The sequence below is a fragment of the Crinia signifera genome, chromosome 5 (assembly GCF_055691185.1).
Source record: "Crinia signifera chromosome 5, ASM5569118v1, whole genome shotgun sequence".
Lineage (NCBI taxonomy): Eukaryota > Metazoa > Chordata > Amphibia > Anura > Myobatrachidae > Crinia > Crinia signifera.
The window spans coordinates 1414604-1430963 of NC_139221.1; the positions used below are offsets into that span (position 1 = coordinate 1414604).

The 16360-nt window shown below is 53.9% G+C and overlaps 1 protein-coding gene across 1 annotated transcript in view; it reads left to right on the forward strand.

The window, feature by feature from the left end:
* Positions 1 to 16360, forward strand: part of LOC146079844 (uncharacterized) — a 267124-nt gene that overhangs the window by 119521 nt on the left and 131243 nt on the right. Inside the window, exon 7 of the mRNA XM_083186483.1 lies at positions 12146 to 12199. Coding sequence (XP_083042609.1) covers positions 12146 to 12199 — 54 coding nt within the window. The remainder of the gene's footprint in view (positions 1 to 12145; positions 12200 to 16360) is intronic.

The following is a 16360-nucleotide window of genomic DNA, read 5'->3' on the forward strand; positions in this document are numbered from 1 at the left end:
TGGCTGCTTATTCTGTGCCCAGCACCAGGCTCCCCATATCCAGGTACTACAGCATGGCCGCTTATTCTGTGCCCAGCACCAGGCTCCCCATATCCAGGTACTACAGCATGGCTGCTTATTCTGTGCCCAGCACCAGGCTTCCCATATCCAGGTACTACAGCATGGCCACTCTGTGCCCAGCACCAGGCTCCCCATATCCAGGTACTACAGCATGGCCGCTTATTCTGTGCCCAGCACCAGGCTCCCCATATCCAGGTACTACAGCATGGCCGCTTATTCTGTGCCCAGCACCAGGCTCCCCATATCCAGGTACTACAGCATGGCCGCTTATTCTGTGCCCAGCACCAGGCTCCCCATATCCAGGTACTACAGCATGGCCGCTTATTCTGTGCCCAGCACCAGGCTTCCCATATCCAGGTACTACAGCATGGCCGCTTATTCTGTGTCCAGCACCAGGCTTCCCATATCCAGGTACTACAGCATGGCCGCATATTCTGTGCCCGGCACCAGGCTTCCTATATCCAGGTACTACAGCATGGCCGCTTATTCTGCGCCCAGCACCAGGCTCCCCATATCCAGGTACTACAGCATGGCCACTCACTCTGTGCCCAGCACCACGCTTCCCATATCCAGGTACTACAGCATGGCCCTTATTCTGCGCCCAGCACCAGGCTCCCCATATCCAGGTACTACAGCATGGCCACTCACTCTGTGCCCAGCACCAGGCTTCCTATATCCAGGTACTACAGCATGGCCACTTATTCTGTGCCCAGCACCAGGCTTCCCATATCCAGGTACTACAGCATGTCCGCTTATTCTGTGCCCAGCACCAGGCTCCCCATATCCAGGTACTACAGCATGGCCGCTTATTCTGTGCCCAGCACCAGGCTCCCCATATCCAGGTACTACAGCATGGCCACTCACTCTGTGCCCAGCACCAGGCTCCCCATATCCAGGTACTACAGCATGGCCACTCACTCTGTGCCCAGCACCAGGCTTCCTATATCCAGGTACTACAGCATGGCCGCTTATTCTGTGCCCAGCACCAGGCTTCCCATATCCAGGTACTACAGCATGGCCACTCACTTTGTTCCCAGCACCAGGCTCCCCATATCCAGGTACTACAGCATGGCCGCTTATTCTGTGCCCAGCACCAGGCTCCCCATATCCAGGTACTACAGCATGGCCACTCACTCTGTGCCCAGCACCAGGCTCCCCATATACAGGTACTACAGCATGGCTGCTTACTCTGTGCCCAGCACCAGGCTCCCCATATCCAGGTACTACAGCATGGCCGCTTATTCTGTGCCCAGCACCAGGCTTACCATATCCAGGTACTACAGCATGTCCGCTCATTCTGTGCCCAGCACCAGGCTTCCCATATCCAGGTACTACAGCATGGCCACTCACTCTGTGCCCAGCACCAGGCTCCCCATATCCAGGTACTACAGCATGGCCACTCACTCTGTGCCCAGCACCAGGCTCCCCATATCCAGGTACTACAGCATGGCCACTCACTCTGTGCCCAGCACCAGGCTTCCTATATCCAGGTACTACAGCATGGCCACTCACTCTGTGCCCAGCACCAAGCTCCCCATATCCAGGTACTACAGTATGGCCACTCACTCTGTGCCCAGCACCAGGCTTCCTATATCCAGGTACTACAGCATGGCCACTCACTCTGTGCCCAGCACCAGGCTCCCCATATCCAGGTTGTGAGGGTACGAGTTCCTCAATCACTCAGACACCGAGCAGATGAAACCAGAAGAATGGTTTATTTTCCACAGCACGCACAAATAGACAATAAACAGTGGCAAAGGTAAATTGCAGAGTAGAAAGATATTCAGGTAGCAGGCCCAAACAGACAGTCCTTGTATAGTCACAGTCCCAGATCAGTTCCACAGGGCAAACTATCACTTGTCCACACAGCTGTGATAGCAGAAAACTGTATAAGTCCACAAAACACTGGCAACTCCACAGAAGCGAGGATGAGGCGTTCCACAAGACACAGGTAGAGCATACCTCTGAACCTTAAGACTGCGACTAACCTCCTTCCTCCTCTCTTCTCCTTCAGCTCTCATTCACATCTCTCCCCTCTCTTCCTGCAAACACCAACTTACATCCCAAAGGCACCCCTCTCCCCCTCCCTCAGGAATTCTTAACCCTTCCTATGCTGGGTGCAGTTGTATGAATATAACAGGGTCTCCTATTACCTGTCCAGGGGCTGATTAACTCACTCCCTTCATCTGGCTTTGAAGCTTGTGTATGTGAGGGATTTCACACCTTCATGTAAACAGATCTCTTCTCTGGAGACTGACCCTGGTGTTATCCATCCTTAGCCTCTTGTTATTTGGGGGGGGAAGTGTATGTCTCTGCCACTATCTGTCTCTGTTACTAAACAGCCTATAAAGAGGTCCTTTGATCCCTGAACCAAAAACTATACACAAACTGAACAGATTCTAATCTAAGCATTTGGTCGCTTCTAGCCGGACCATTTGTCTCCACATACACAGTTACAATATTTAAGTAATACGCAATTGGGGCTTACATGAATAAAGTCCTGGGAAATACAGACATACATAGGGAACAATAGGGCTAAAATGTACATTAATTACTGTGGAGTAGAGGATGTCACAATTCACTTATCGCCAATGCAATTCCTTCACATTTCCTCCCCCACATTTTAGTCCATGTTCCTGGTGTCCTGGGTAATGGCAAGGGCTGGTCTCCTGGTGTTAGGTGGCACTGGGTCTGGTTCCTGCTGACGGGATAGACCATCCGCGTTTCCATGATCTTTACCCTTTTTGTGAGAAATAGAGAAGTTGTACAGTTGTAGGGCTAAGCTCCACCTCAGTAACCGTCCATTGTCTCCAGCTGTACGTTGTAGAAAACTAAGGGGGTTATGATCTGTTACCACTGAAAACTCACGCCCATACACATAGGGCTGCAACTTCTTTAGTGCCCAGACGATGGCTAGGCACTCCTTTTCAATGGTGGCGTAGGCTATCTCGCGGGCAACTAGTTTTCGGGAAATAAAGGCAACTGGGTGCTCACACCCATCCTCCCCTATTTGACTTAGCACAGCTCCTATTCCACAAGCTGAAGCATCTGTTTGCACAATGAACCGCCGGCGGAAGTCAGGGGCGGCTAACACTGGGGACCGGGACAAGATGTCCTTAAGCTGGGAGAAAGCCTGCTCGCAGTCAGGGGTCCAGTCAATGTTTCGGGTGTACTTTTTGGTCGTTAGGTCAGTCAGTGGTTTGGCAATGGTGCTGTACTGAGGAACAAATTTACGATAGTACCCCGCTGTGCCCAGGAAGGCACGTACCTGTTTTTGGTTAGTGGGGTGAGGCCACTTCAGAATGGCCTCAATTTTTGCTGGTTCTGGACGAATACGGCCTCCCCCAACCCTGTGGCCAAGGTACAGCACCTCTGCCATCCCCATCTGACACTTATCCGGTCTGATTGTCAACCCTGCCTGGCTAATCTCTGCTAAAACCTGGGCTACATGCTGCAGATGATCCTCCCAGGTCTCACTAAAAATTGCTATATCATCCAGGTAGGCCTGGGCAAACTCCTGACACCCTGTCAGTATGCGATCTACTGTACGCTGGAAGGTGGCAGGGGCATTCTTCATCCCGAAGGGCATGTCAGTAAATTCAAAAAGCCCAAATGGGGTATTGAACGCTGACCTCTCCTGTGCCTCTCTGGTAAGGGGTATCTGCCAGTACCCCTTGCTAAGGTCCAGGGTGGACACATAGCGAGCCATCCCCAACCTGTCTAACAGCTCATCTACCCGGGGCATGGGGTATGCGTCTGTCACTGTCACCTCATTCAGCTTCCTATAGTCCACGCAGAAGCGTGTACTCCCATCCTTCTTGGGCACTAAGACCACGCTGGAGGCCCAGGGACTATTTGATGGCACAATGACCCCAAGCGCCAGCATTTCGTCTACCTCTTTTTTCATCATATTGAGCACCTCGGGATTCAGCCGATATGCTGGTTGCCTAATGGGCCGAGTTGCTCCGGTGTCGACATGATGGGCTGCTACATGAGTGCGTCCTGGCCTGCTAGTGAACTGAGGCCCCACTAGCTCCAAAACCTCCCTCATTTGTCGGGTCTGGGTTTCAGTTAACTGTGTGCCTATGGGCACGGCCTCCACCCCCACATCCTTCTTGGTTGCTGCCAGAATGTCAGGGATGGGGTCAGTCTCTGGGTCATCCATTGGTGGGCAGCAGATTGCCACAGCCCCTATTTCCCTGGTGACATATTTTTTTAATCTATTTATGTGGTAGGTGCCCACCCGCTTCCCGGTTTGATCTAGGGCAATGATATAATCTACCTGCCCCTGTCGGTCCACTACAGTATATGGCCCTGCCCAGGTCGCCTGTAACTTGTGCTTTCGTACAGGTACCAGTACCATCACTTTCTGACCCACTTCCAACTCCCGTTCACGTGCATGCTGGTTGTAATACTTGCACTGCCTTCCCTGTGCCTCCAGCATATGGTCATGCGCAAGCTGCATTAGCCTTTGCAGTCTCTCCCTCATTTGGGCCACATATTCTAAGACCGGAACCTCCGGTTCCTGGAATGATCCTTCCCAGCTTTCCCTGACTAAGTCGAGAGGACCTCGGACCCTTCTGGCATATAGTAACTCAAAAGGGGAGAACCCGGTAGAATCTTGCCTTACTTCGCGGTATGCGAATAGAAGCTGTTGCAAGGATTTCTCCCAGTCTCCCCCCTCTGATTCAGCATATGCCCGTAGCAACTGCTTAAGGGTCGCATTAAATCGCTCACACAATCCGTTTGTTTGGGGGTGATAGGCAGTAGTGCGAAAGGGATGGACCCCAAATTTGGCCCATATGGTCTGCAGTAAGTCCCCTTGAAATTGCGCACCTTGGTCGGTGACCACTTCTTCGGGAAATCCCACACGACTAAAGATATCCATGAGAGCCTGGGCAATATGCTCAGCATCTATGGATGCCAGCGCCACCGCCTCTGGGTACCTAGTCGCATAGTCAACCACAGTCAGTATGTATTTCTTTCCTGTTCTGCTCGGTTTCTTAAAAGGCCCAACAATGTCCATGGCCACTCTCCTGAATGGCTCACTGATCACAGGCATGGGTTGTAGGGGGACACGACGTGGGGGTCCCCCGAGGCGTTGACAGACCCCACATGACTCTCTATACTGTCTTACCTCCTGGTTTATTCCTGGCCAGAAGAAGTGCCGCAGCAGTCGGGCCCGGGTTTTACGAATCCCTAAATGGCCTGCTGAGGGGATGTCATGGGCAAGTGCTAGCAATCGCGTACGGTACTGCTGGGGAACAATTAACTGTTTCCTAGGGACTTCGGGCTCTAATGGGTCTGCTTTTGCTGGCACCCTGTACAGTCTCCCCTCCTCCCACTGAATGCGATCCTCCTGAGTTCCCCAATCACTCCGTCCTGCTGCCCTGCGGAGGCTAGCTAGGGACGGATCTGTTTGTTGGGCTTCCCTAAATTCCACTCTATCTACCTCCCCCAGATTCACGTCACAGTCAAGCAAGTCTGGTACCATGTTACTCACCGGCGGTGGCTCAGGGGCTGTAGCAGTAATTCCTGGTGCTGGCGGGAGAGGGCCCTCAGGTGCTATCTCTCCAGCCTGTGACTGGCTCCGGGTGATAGCTCCCACGAAACAACTGGCCAATCCACCACCCAAATCATTTCCTAGAATAACATGGGTGGGGAGCCCTTCCAGAAGTCCCACGTTCACTTCCCCAGAGTCCTGACCCCAATCCAAGTGTACCCGGGCCATGGGGATGACAGTGATCTGCCCCCCTGCCATGGAGATCTTAATTTTCCGTTGCTTCAGTAGTTGGCAGGGGGGGATTAATTCTGGGCGGATAAGGGTGATGGAGGCACCCGAATCTCTTAACCCCTGCAGTTCCTTCCCATTAACTTTTACAGGCTGTAGATGTGGCTTCATGTTATCCGGGGTGGCTTTTCCAATAGCTGCTACCACCTCCACCTGGTATACTACTTCCTCCGCCTCTGGCGCATCAGGACAGTACTCCCCTCCCCCTCCCCCAAATGATGGTTCCTGGCACACAGCTACTCGAGGCAAGGCATGTCGGGCACCTGGAAATGGTCCTCTTCCCCGGGGGCAATCTCGGCGGACATGACCCACCTTGTCACAGTTGTAGCAGCGACGGGCTCCTGGTAGCTCGGGTCCCCAAGGCCGGGGGTTGGGGGGCTGTGGAGCTGGGCGTTGGGGGGCCGCCGGTAGATCCCGATCTGGCTGGGCCCGTCGGAGATTAGTCTTTTCCTCGATGTTGGCCCCTCTCCACCGAGGCCTGTTAGCTGTGAACTCGTCCGCTAGTTGTGCCGCTTTCTCGGGGGTGGTAGGGGTCCGATCTGCTACCCATTCTCTGATCTCAAGAGGCATCTTGTTCAGCAGCTGCTCCAAGATAAAAGCATTTTTAATATCTTTTACAGTAAGGGCCTGCTTCACGGACAGCCACTTATCACAGTTCCTCCGCAACAGGTTATTAAACTCTGTAAATGAAGAATCGCCTTTTCGGGTTATGGTGCGAAACTTCACACGGTATGATTCAGCAGTCACCGCATATCTAGCAAGCAGGACACTTCGTACCTCCTCATATACCAGCACCTGCTCTGGGCTCAGGGCATGGAATGCTTCCAGAGCCCTTCCTCTCAGACTGGGGAACAGAAATCGAGGCCACTCTGCTGCCTCAATTCCATGCAAAGTCATAACAGATTCAAACATCTGCAAATGGGTATCAATATCCGAACCGGCATCATCAAAAGGTGGGATGTCATTATATCTCAGCCTGGCCACCTGGCTTACTGATGCTGCCGTAGTGGGTATAGAGGACTGCAACCCCAATGCAGCTCCCAAAACTGAGGCTCCTTGTCCCAGAGCTGCCAGCAAGTCCTGCAACTGATCTGCATTTCCAACAGGCAGCGCAGCCCCTGAAGCATTTGTCCTGTTGGCCCCCTGCACCTCGTTCCGCTCTAGGACGGGGTCCTCATCGTCCTCCTGTCCAGGGTGTTCTTGGTCCCATTGTGCCAGCTTTGCCATTAATGCTGCTCTGGTGTCCAATGCCTCAAACTCAATCTGCCTCGTACGGCACAGATCCTGCAGTTGATCCTTTTTGCTGTATCGGTAGCATAGTGGTGCTGGATCCATTCCCTGAGGTGTTTATGACTCGTTGCTCGAAGGTTGGTGTCTGAGTGATCCCGCTGCTGCCGCCAAATGTGAGGGTACGAGTTCCTCAATCACTCAGACACCGAGCAGATGAAACCAGAAGAATGGTTTATTTTCCACAGCACGCACAAATAGACAATAAACAGTGGCAAAGGTAAATTGCAGAGTAGAAAGATATTCAGGTAGCAGGCCCAAACAGACAGTCCTTGTATAGTCACAGTCCCAGATCAGTTCCACAGGGCAAACTATCACTTGTCCACACAGCTGTGATAGCAGAAAACTGTATAAGTCCACAAAACACTGGCAACTCCACAGAAGCGAGGATGAGGCGTTCCACAAGACACAGGTAGAGCATACCTCTGAACCTTAAGACTGCGACTAACCTCCTTCCTCCTCTCTTCTCCTTCAGCTCTCATTCACATCTCTCCCCTCTCTTCCTGCAAACACCAACTTACATCCCAAAGGCACCCCTCTCCCCCTCCCTCAGGAATTCTTAACCCTTCCTATGCTGGGTGCAGTTGTATGAATATAACAGGGTCTCCTATTACCTGTCCAGGGGCTGATTAACTCACTCCCTTCATCTGGCTTTGAAGCTTGTGTATGTGAGGGATTTCACACCTTCATGTAAACAGATCTCTTCTCTGGAGACTGACCCTGGTGTTATCCATCCTTAGCCTCTTGTTATTTGGGGGGGGAAGTGTATGTCTCTGCCACTATCTGTCTCTGTTACTAAACAGCCTATAAAGAGGTCCTTTGATCCCTGAACCAAAAACTATACACAAACTGAACAGATTCTAATCTAAGCATTTGGTCGCTTCTAGCCGGACCATTTGTCTCCACATACACAGTTACAATATTTAAGTAATACGCAATTGGGGCTTACATGAATAAAGTCCTGGGAAATACAGACATACATAGGGAACAATAGGGCTAAAATGTACATTAATTACTGTGGAGTAGAGGATGTCACAATTCACTTATCGCCAATGCAATTCCTTCACACAGGTACTACAGCATGGCTGCTTATTCTGTGCCCAGCATCAGGCTCCCCATATCCAGGTACTACAGCATGGCCGCTTATTCTGTGCCCAGCACCAGGCTTACCATATCCAGGTACTACAGCATGGCTGCTTATTCTGTGCCCAGCACCAGGCTTCCCATATCCAGGTACTACAGCATGGCCACTTATTCTGTGTCCAGCACCAGGCTCCCCATATCCAGGTACTACAGCATGGCCGCTTATTCTGTGCCCAGCACCAGGCTCCCTATATCCAGGTACTACAGCATGGCCACTTACTCTGTGCCCAGCACCAGGCTCCCCATATCCAGGTACTACAGCATGGCCGCTTATTCTGTGCCCGGCACCAGGCTTCCTATATCCAGGTACTACAGCATGGCTGCTTATTCTATGCCCAGCACCAGGTTTCCCATATTCAGGTACTACAGCATGGCTGCTTATTCTGTGCCCAGCACCAGGCTTCCCATATCCAGGTACTACAGCATGGCCACTCACTCTGTTCCCAGCACCAGGCTCCCCATATCCAGGTACTACAGCATGGCCGCTTATTCTGTGCCCAGCACCAGGCTCCCCATATCCAGGTACTACAGCATGGCTGCTTATTCTGTGTCCAGCACCAGGCTTCCCATATCCAGGTACTACAGCATGGCCGCTTATTCTGTGCCCAGCACCAGGCTCCCCATATCCAGGTACTACAGCATGGCCGCTTATTCTGTGCCCAGCACCAGGCTCCCCATATCCAGGTACTACAGCATGGCCGCTTATTCTGTGCCCAGCACCAGGCTCCCCATATCCAGGTACTACAGCATGGCCGCTTATTCTGTGCCCAGCACCAGGCTTCCCATATCCAGGTACTACAGCATGGCCGCTTATTCTGTGTCCAGCACCAGGCTTCCCATATCCAGGTACTACAGCATGGCCGCATATTCTGTGCCTGGCACCAGGCTTCCTATATCCAGGTACTACAGCATGGCCGCTTATTCTGCGCCCAGCACCAGGCTCCCCATATCCAGGTACTACAGCATGGCCACTCACTCTGTGCCCAGCACCAGGCTTCCTATATCCAGGTACTACAGCATGGCCACTTATTCTGTGCCCAGCACCAGGCTTCCCATATCCAGGTACTACAGCATGTCCGCTTATTCTGTGCCCAGCACCAGGCTCCCCATATCCAGGTACTACAGCATGGCCGCTTATTCTGTGCCCAGCACCAGGCTCCCCATATCCAGGTACTACAGCATGGCCACTCACTCTGTGCCCAGCACCAGGCTCCCCATATCCAGGTACTACAGCATGGCCACTCACTCTGTGCCCAGCACCAGGCTTCCTATATCCAGGTACTACAGCATGGCCGCTTATTCTGTGCCCAGCACCAGGCTTCCCATATCCAGGTACTACAGCATGGCCACTCACTTTGTTCCCAGCACCAGGCTCCCCATATCCAGGTACTACAGCATGGCCGCTTATTCTGTGCCCAGCACCAGGCTCCCCATATCCAGGTACTACAGCATGGCCACTCACTCTGTGCCCAGCACCAGGCTCCCCATATACAGGTACTACAGCATGGCTGCTTACTCTGTGCCCAGCACCAGGCTCCCCATATCCAGGTACTACAGCATGGCCGCTTATTCTGTGCCCAGCACCAGGCTTCCCATATCCAGGTACTACAGCATGGCCACTCACTCTGTGCCCAGCATCAGGCTCCCCATATCCAGGTACTACAGCATGGCCACTCACTCTGTGCCCAGCACCAGGCTTCCCATATCCAGGTACTACAGCATGGCCCTTATTCTGCGCCCTGCACCAGGCTTCCCATATCCAGGTACTACAGCATGGCTGCTTATTCTGTGCCCGGCACCAGGCTTCCCATATCCAGGTACTACAGCATGGCCACTCACTCTGTGCCCAGCATCAGGCTCCCCATATCCAGGTACTACAGCATGGCCGCTTATTCTGTGCCCAGCACCAGGCTTACCATATCCAGGTACTACAGCATGGCCGCTTATTCTGTGCCCAGCACCAGGCTCCCCGTATCCAGGTACTACAGCATGGCCGCTTATTCTGTGCCTAGCACCAGGCTTCCCATATCCAGGTACTACAGCATGGCCGCTTATTCTGTGCCCAGCACCAGGCTTCCCATATCCAGGTACTACAGCATGGCCGCTTATTCTGTGCCCAGCACCAGGCTTACCATATCCAGGTACTACAGCATGGCTGCTTATTCTGTGCCCAGCACCAGGCTCCCCATATCCAGGTACTACAGCATGGCCGCTTATTCTGTGCCCAGCACCAGGCTCCCCATATCCAGGTACTACAGCATGGCTGCTTATTCTGTGCCCAGCACCAGGCTTCCCATATCCAGGTACTACAGCATGGCCACTCTGTGCCCAGCACCAGGCTCCCCATATCCAGGTACTACAGCATGGCCGCTTATTCTGTGCCCAGCACCAGGCTCCCCATATCCAGGTACTACAGCATGGCCGCTTATTCTGTGCCCAGCACCAGGCTCCCCATATCCAGGTACTACAGCATGGCCGCTTATTCTGTGCCCAGCACCAGGCTCCCCATATCCAGGTACTACAGCATGGCCGCTTATTCTGTGCCCAGCACCAGGCTTCCCATATCCAGGTACTACAGCATGGCCGCTTATTCTGTGTCCAGCACCAGGCTTCCCATATCCAGGTACTACAGCATGGCCGCATATTCTGTGCCCGGCACCAGGCTTCCTATATCCAGGTACTACAGCATGGCCGCTTATTCTGCGCCCAGCACCAGGCTCCCCATATCCAGGTACTACAGCATGGCCACTCACTCTGTGCCCAGCACCAGGCTTCCCATATCCAGGTACTACAGCATGGCCCTTATTCTGCGCCCAGCACCAGGCTCCCCATATCCAGGTACTACAGCATGGCCACTCACTCTGTGCCCAGCACCAGGCTTCCTATATCCAGGTACTACAGCATGGCCACTTATTCTGTGCCCAGCACCAGGCTTCCCATATCCAGGTACTACAGCATGTCCGCTTATTCTGTGCCCAGCACCAGGCTCCCCATATCCAGGTACTACAGCATGGCCGCTTATTCTGTGCCCAGCACCAGGCTCCCCATATCCAGGTACTACAGCATGGCCACTCACTCTGTGCCCAGCACCAGGCTCCCCATATCCAGGTACTACAGCATGGCCACTCACTCTGTGCCCAGCACCAGGCTTCCTATATCCAGGTACTACAGCATGGCCGCTTATTCTGTGCCCAGCACCAGGCTTCCCATATCCAGGTACTACAGCATGGCCACTCACTTTGTTCCCAGCACCAGGCTCCCCATATCCAGGTACTACAGCATGGCCGCTTATTCTGTGCCCAGCACCAGGCTCCCCATATCCAGGTACTACAGCATGGCCACTCACTCTGTGCCCAGCACCAGGCTCCCCATATACAGGTACTACAGCATGGCTGCTTACTCTGTGCCCAGCACCAGGCTCCCCATATCCAGGTACTACAGCATGGCCGCTTATTCTGTGCCCAGCACCAGGCTTACCATATCCAGGTACTACAGCATGTCCGCTCATTCTGTGCCCAGCACCAGGCTTCCCATATCCAGGTACTACAGCATGGCCACTCACTCTGTGCCCAGCACCAGGCTCCCCATATCCAGGTACTACAGCATGGCCACTCACTCTGTGCCCAGCACCAGGCTCCCCATATCCAGGTACTACAGCATGGCCACTCACTCTGTGCCCAGCACCAGGCTTCCTATATCCAGGTACTACAGCATGGCCACTCACTCTGTGCCCAGCACCAAGCTCCCCATATCCAGGTACTACAGTATGGCCACTCACTCTGTGCCCAGCACCAGGCTTCCTATATCCAGGTACTACAGCATGGCCACTCACTCTGTGCCCAGCACCAGGCTCCCCATATCCAGGTACTACAGCATGGCTGCTTATTCTGTGCCCAGCATCAGGCTCCCCATATCCAGGTACTACAGCATGGCCGCTTATTCTGTGCCCAGCACCAGGCTTACCATATCCAGGTACTACAGCATGGCTGCTTATTCTGTGCCCAGCACCAGGCTTCCCATATCCAGGTACTACAGCATGGCCACTTATTCTGTGTCCAGCACCAGGCTCCCCATATCCAGGTACTACAGCATGGCCGCTTATTCTGTGCCCAGCACCAGGCTCCCTATATCCAGGTACTACAGCATGGCCACTCACTCTGTGCCCAGCACCAGGCTCCCCATATCCAGGTACTACAGCATGGCCGCTTATTCTGTGCCCGGCACCAGGCTTCCTATATCCAGGTACTACAGCATGGCTGCTTATTCTATGCCCAGCACCAGGTTTCCCATATTCAGGTACTACAGCATGGCTGCTTATTCTGTGCCCAGCACCAGGCTTCCCATATCCAGGTACTACAGCATGGCCACTCACTCTGTTCCCAGCACCAGGCTCCCCATATCCAGGTACTACAGCATGGCCGCTTATTCTGTGCCCAGCACCAGGCTCCCCATATCCAGGTACTACAGCATGGCTGCTTATTCTGTGTCCAGCACCAGGCTCCCCATATCCAGGTACTACAGCATGGCCGCTTATTCTGTGCCCGGCACCAGGCTTCCTATATCCAGGTACTACAGCATGGCTGCTTATTCTATGCCCAGCACCAGGTTTCCCATATTCAGGTACTACAGCATGGCTGCTTATTCTGTGCCCAGCACCAGGCTTCCCATATCCAGGTACTACAGCATGGCCACTCACTCTGTTCCCAGCACCAGGCTCCCCATATCCAGGTACTACAGCATGGCCGCTTATTCTGTGCCCAGCACCAGGCTCCCCATATCCAGGTACTACAGCATGGCCGCTTATTCTGTGCCCAGCACCAGGCTCCCCATATACAGGTACTACAGCATGGCCGCTTATTCTGTATGGCTTCCCATATCCAGGTACTACAGCATGGCCACTCACTCTGTGCCCAGCACCAGGCTTCCCATATCCAGGTACTACAGCATGGCCACTCACTCTGTGCCCAGCACCAGGCTCCCCATATCCAGGTACTACAGCATGGCCGCTTATTCTGTGTCCAGCACCAGGCTTCCCATATCCAGGTACTACAGCATGGCCGCTCACTCTGTGCCCAGCACCAGGCTTCCTATATCCAGGTACTACAGCATGGCCACTCACTCTGTGCCCAGCACCAGGCTTCCCATATCCAGGTACTACAGCATGGCCACTCACTCTGTGCACAGCACCAGGCTTCCCATATCCAGGTACTACAGCATGGCCACTTACTCTGTGCCCAGCACCAGGCTTCCCATATCCAGGTACTACAGCATGGCCGCTTATTCTGTGCCCAGCACCAGGCTCCCCATATCCAGGTACTACAGCATGGCCACTCACTCTGTGCCCAGCACCAGGCTTCCTATATCCAGGTACTACAGCATGGCTGCTTATTCTGTGCCCTGCACCAGGCTTCCCATATCCAGGTACTACAGCATGGCCGCTTATTCTGTGCCCAGCACCAGGCTCCCCATATACAGGTACTACAGCATGGCCGCTCACTCTGTGCCCAGCACCAGGCTTCCCATATCCAGGTACTACAGCATGGCCGCTTATTCTGTGCCCAGCACCAGGCTCCCCATATACAGGTACTACAGCATGGCCGCTCACTCTGTGCCCAGCACCAGGCTTCCCATATCCAGGTACTACAGCATGGCCACTCACTCTGTGCCCAGCACCAGGCTTCCTATATCCAGGTACTACAGCATGGCCACTCACTCTGTGCCCAGCACCAGGCTCCCCATATCCAGGTACTACAGCATGGCCACTCACTCTGTGCCCAGCACCAGGCTTCCCATATCCAGGTACTACAGCATGGCCACTCACTCTCTGCCCTGCACCAGGCTTCCCATATCCAGGTACTACAGCATGGCCACTCACTCTGTGCCCAGCATCAGGCTTCCCATATCCAGGTACTACAGCATGGCCGCTTATTCTGTGCCCGGCACCAGGCTTCCCATATCCAGGTACTACAGCATGGCCGCTTATTCTGTGCCCGGCACCAGGCTTCCCATATCCAGGTACTACAGCATGGCCGCTTATTCTGTGCCCAGCACCAGGCTTCCCATATCCAGGTACTACAGCATGGCCGCTTATTCTGTGCCCGGCATCAGGCTTCTCATATCCAGGTACTACAGCATGGCCGCTTATTCTGTGCCCTGCACCAGGCTTCCCATATCCAGGTACTACAGCATGGCCGCTTATTCTGTGCCCCGCACCAGGCTTCCCATATCCAGGTACTACAGCATGGCCGCTTATTCTGTGCCCGGCATCAGGCTTCCCATATCCAGGTACTACAGCATGGCTGCTTATTCTGTGCCCAGCACCAGGCTTCTCATATCCAGGTACTACAGCATGGCCGCTTATTCTGTGCCCTGCACCAGGCTTCCCATATCCAGGTACTACAGCATGGCCGCTTATTCTGTGCCCCGCACCAGGCTTCCCATATCCAGGTACTACAGCATGGCCGCTTATTCTGTGCCCTGCACCAGGCTTCCCATATCCAGGTACTACAGCATGGCCGCTTATTCTGTGCCCTGCACCAGGCTCCCCATATACAGGTACTACAGCATGGCCACTCACTCTGTGCCCAGCTCCAGGCTTCCCATATCCAGGTACTACAGCATGGCCACTTATTCTGTGCCCAGCACCAGGCTCCCCATATCCAGGTACTACAGCATGGCCGCTTATTCTGTGCCCTGCACCAGGCTTCCCATATCCAGGTACTACAGCATGGCCGCTTATTCTGTGCCCGGCACCAGGCTTCCCATATCCAGGTACTACAGCATGGCCGCTTATTCTGTGCCCTGCACCAGGCTTCCCATATCCAGGTACTACAGCATGGCCGCTTATTCTGTGCCCTGCACCAGGCTCCCCATATACAGGTACTACAGCATGGCCGCTTATTCTGTGCCCAGCACCAGGCTTCCCATATCCAGGTACTACAGCATGGCCGCTTATTCTGTGCCCGGCACCAGGCTTCCCATATCCAGGTACTACAGCATGGCCGCTTATTCTGTGCCCTGCACCAGGCTTCCCATATCCAGGTACTACAGCATGGCCGCTTATTCTGTGCCCGGCACCAGGCTCCCCATATACAGGTACTACAGCATGGCCGCTTATTCTGTGCCCAGCACCAGGCTCCCCATATTCAGGTACTACAGCATGGCCACTCACTCTGTGCCCAGCACCAGGCTTCCTATATCCAGGTACTACAGCATGGCCCTTATTCTGCGCCCAGCACCAGGCTCCCCATATTCAGGTACTACAGCATGGCCACTCACTCTGTGCCCAGCACCAGGCTTCCTATATCCAGGTACTACAGCATGGCCACTCACTCTGTGCCCAGCACCAGGCTTCCCATATCCAGGTACTACAGCATGGCCGCTTATTCTGTGCCCAGCACCAGGCTTACCATATCCAGGTACTACAGCATGGCTGCTTATTCTGTGCCCAGCACCAGGCTCCCCATATCCAGGTACTACAGCATGGCCGCTTATTCTGTGCCCAGCACCAGGCTTACCATATCCAGGTACTACAGCATGGCTGCTTATTCTGTGCCCAGCACCAGGCTTCCCATATCCAGGTACTACAGCATGGCCGCTTATTCTGTGCCCAGCACCAGGCTCCCCATATCCAGGTACTACAGCATGGCCGCTTATTCTGTGCCCAGCACCAGGCTTACCATATCCAGGTACTACAGCATGGCTGCTTATTCTGTGCCCAGCACCAGGCTTCCCATATCCAGGTACTACAGCATGGCCGCTTATTCTGTGCCCAGCACCAGGCTTCCCATATCCAGGTACTACAGCATGGCCGCTTATTCTGTGCCCAGCACCAGGCTCCCCATATCCAGGTACTACAGCATGGCCGCTTATTCTGTGCCCAGCACCAGGCTCCCCATATCCAGGTACTACAGCATGGCCGCTTATTCTGTGCCCAGCACCAGGCTCCCCATATCCAGGTACTACAGCATGGCCGCTTATTCTGTGCCCAGCACCAGGCTCCCCATATCCAGGTACTACAGCATGGCCGCTTATTCTGTGCCCAGCACCAGGCTCCCCATATCCAGGTACTACAGCATG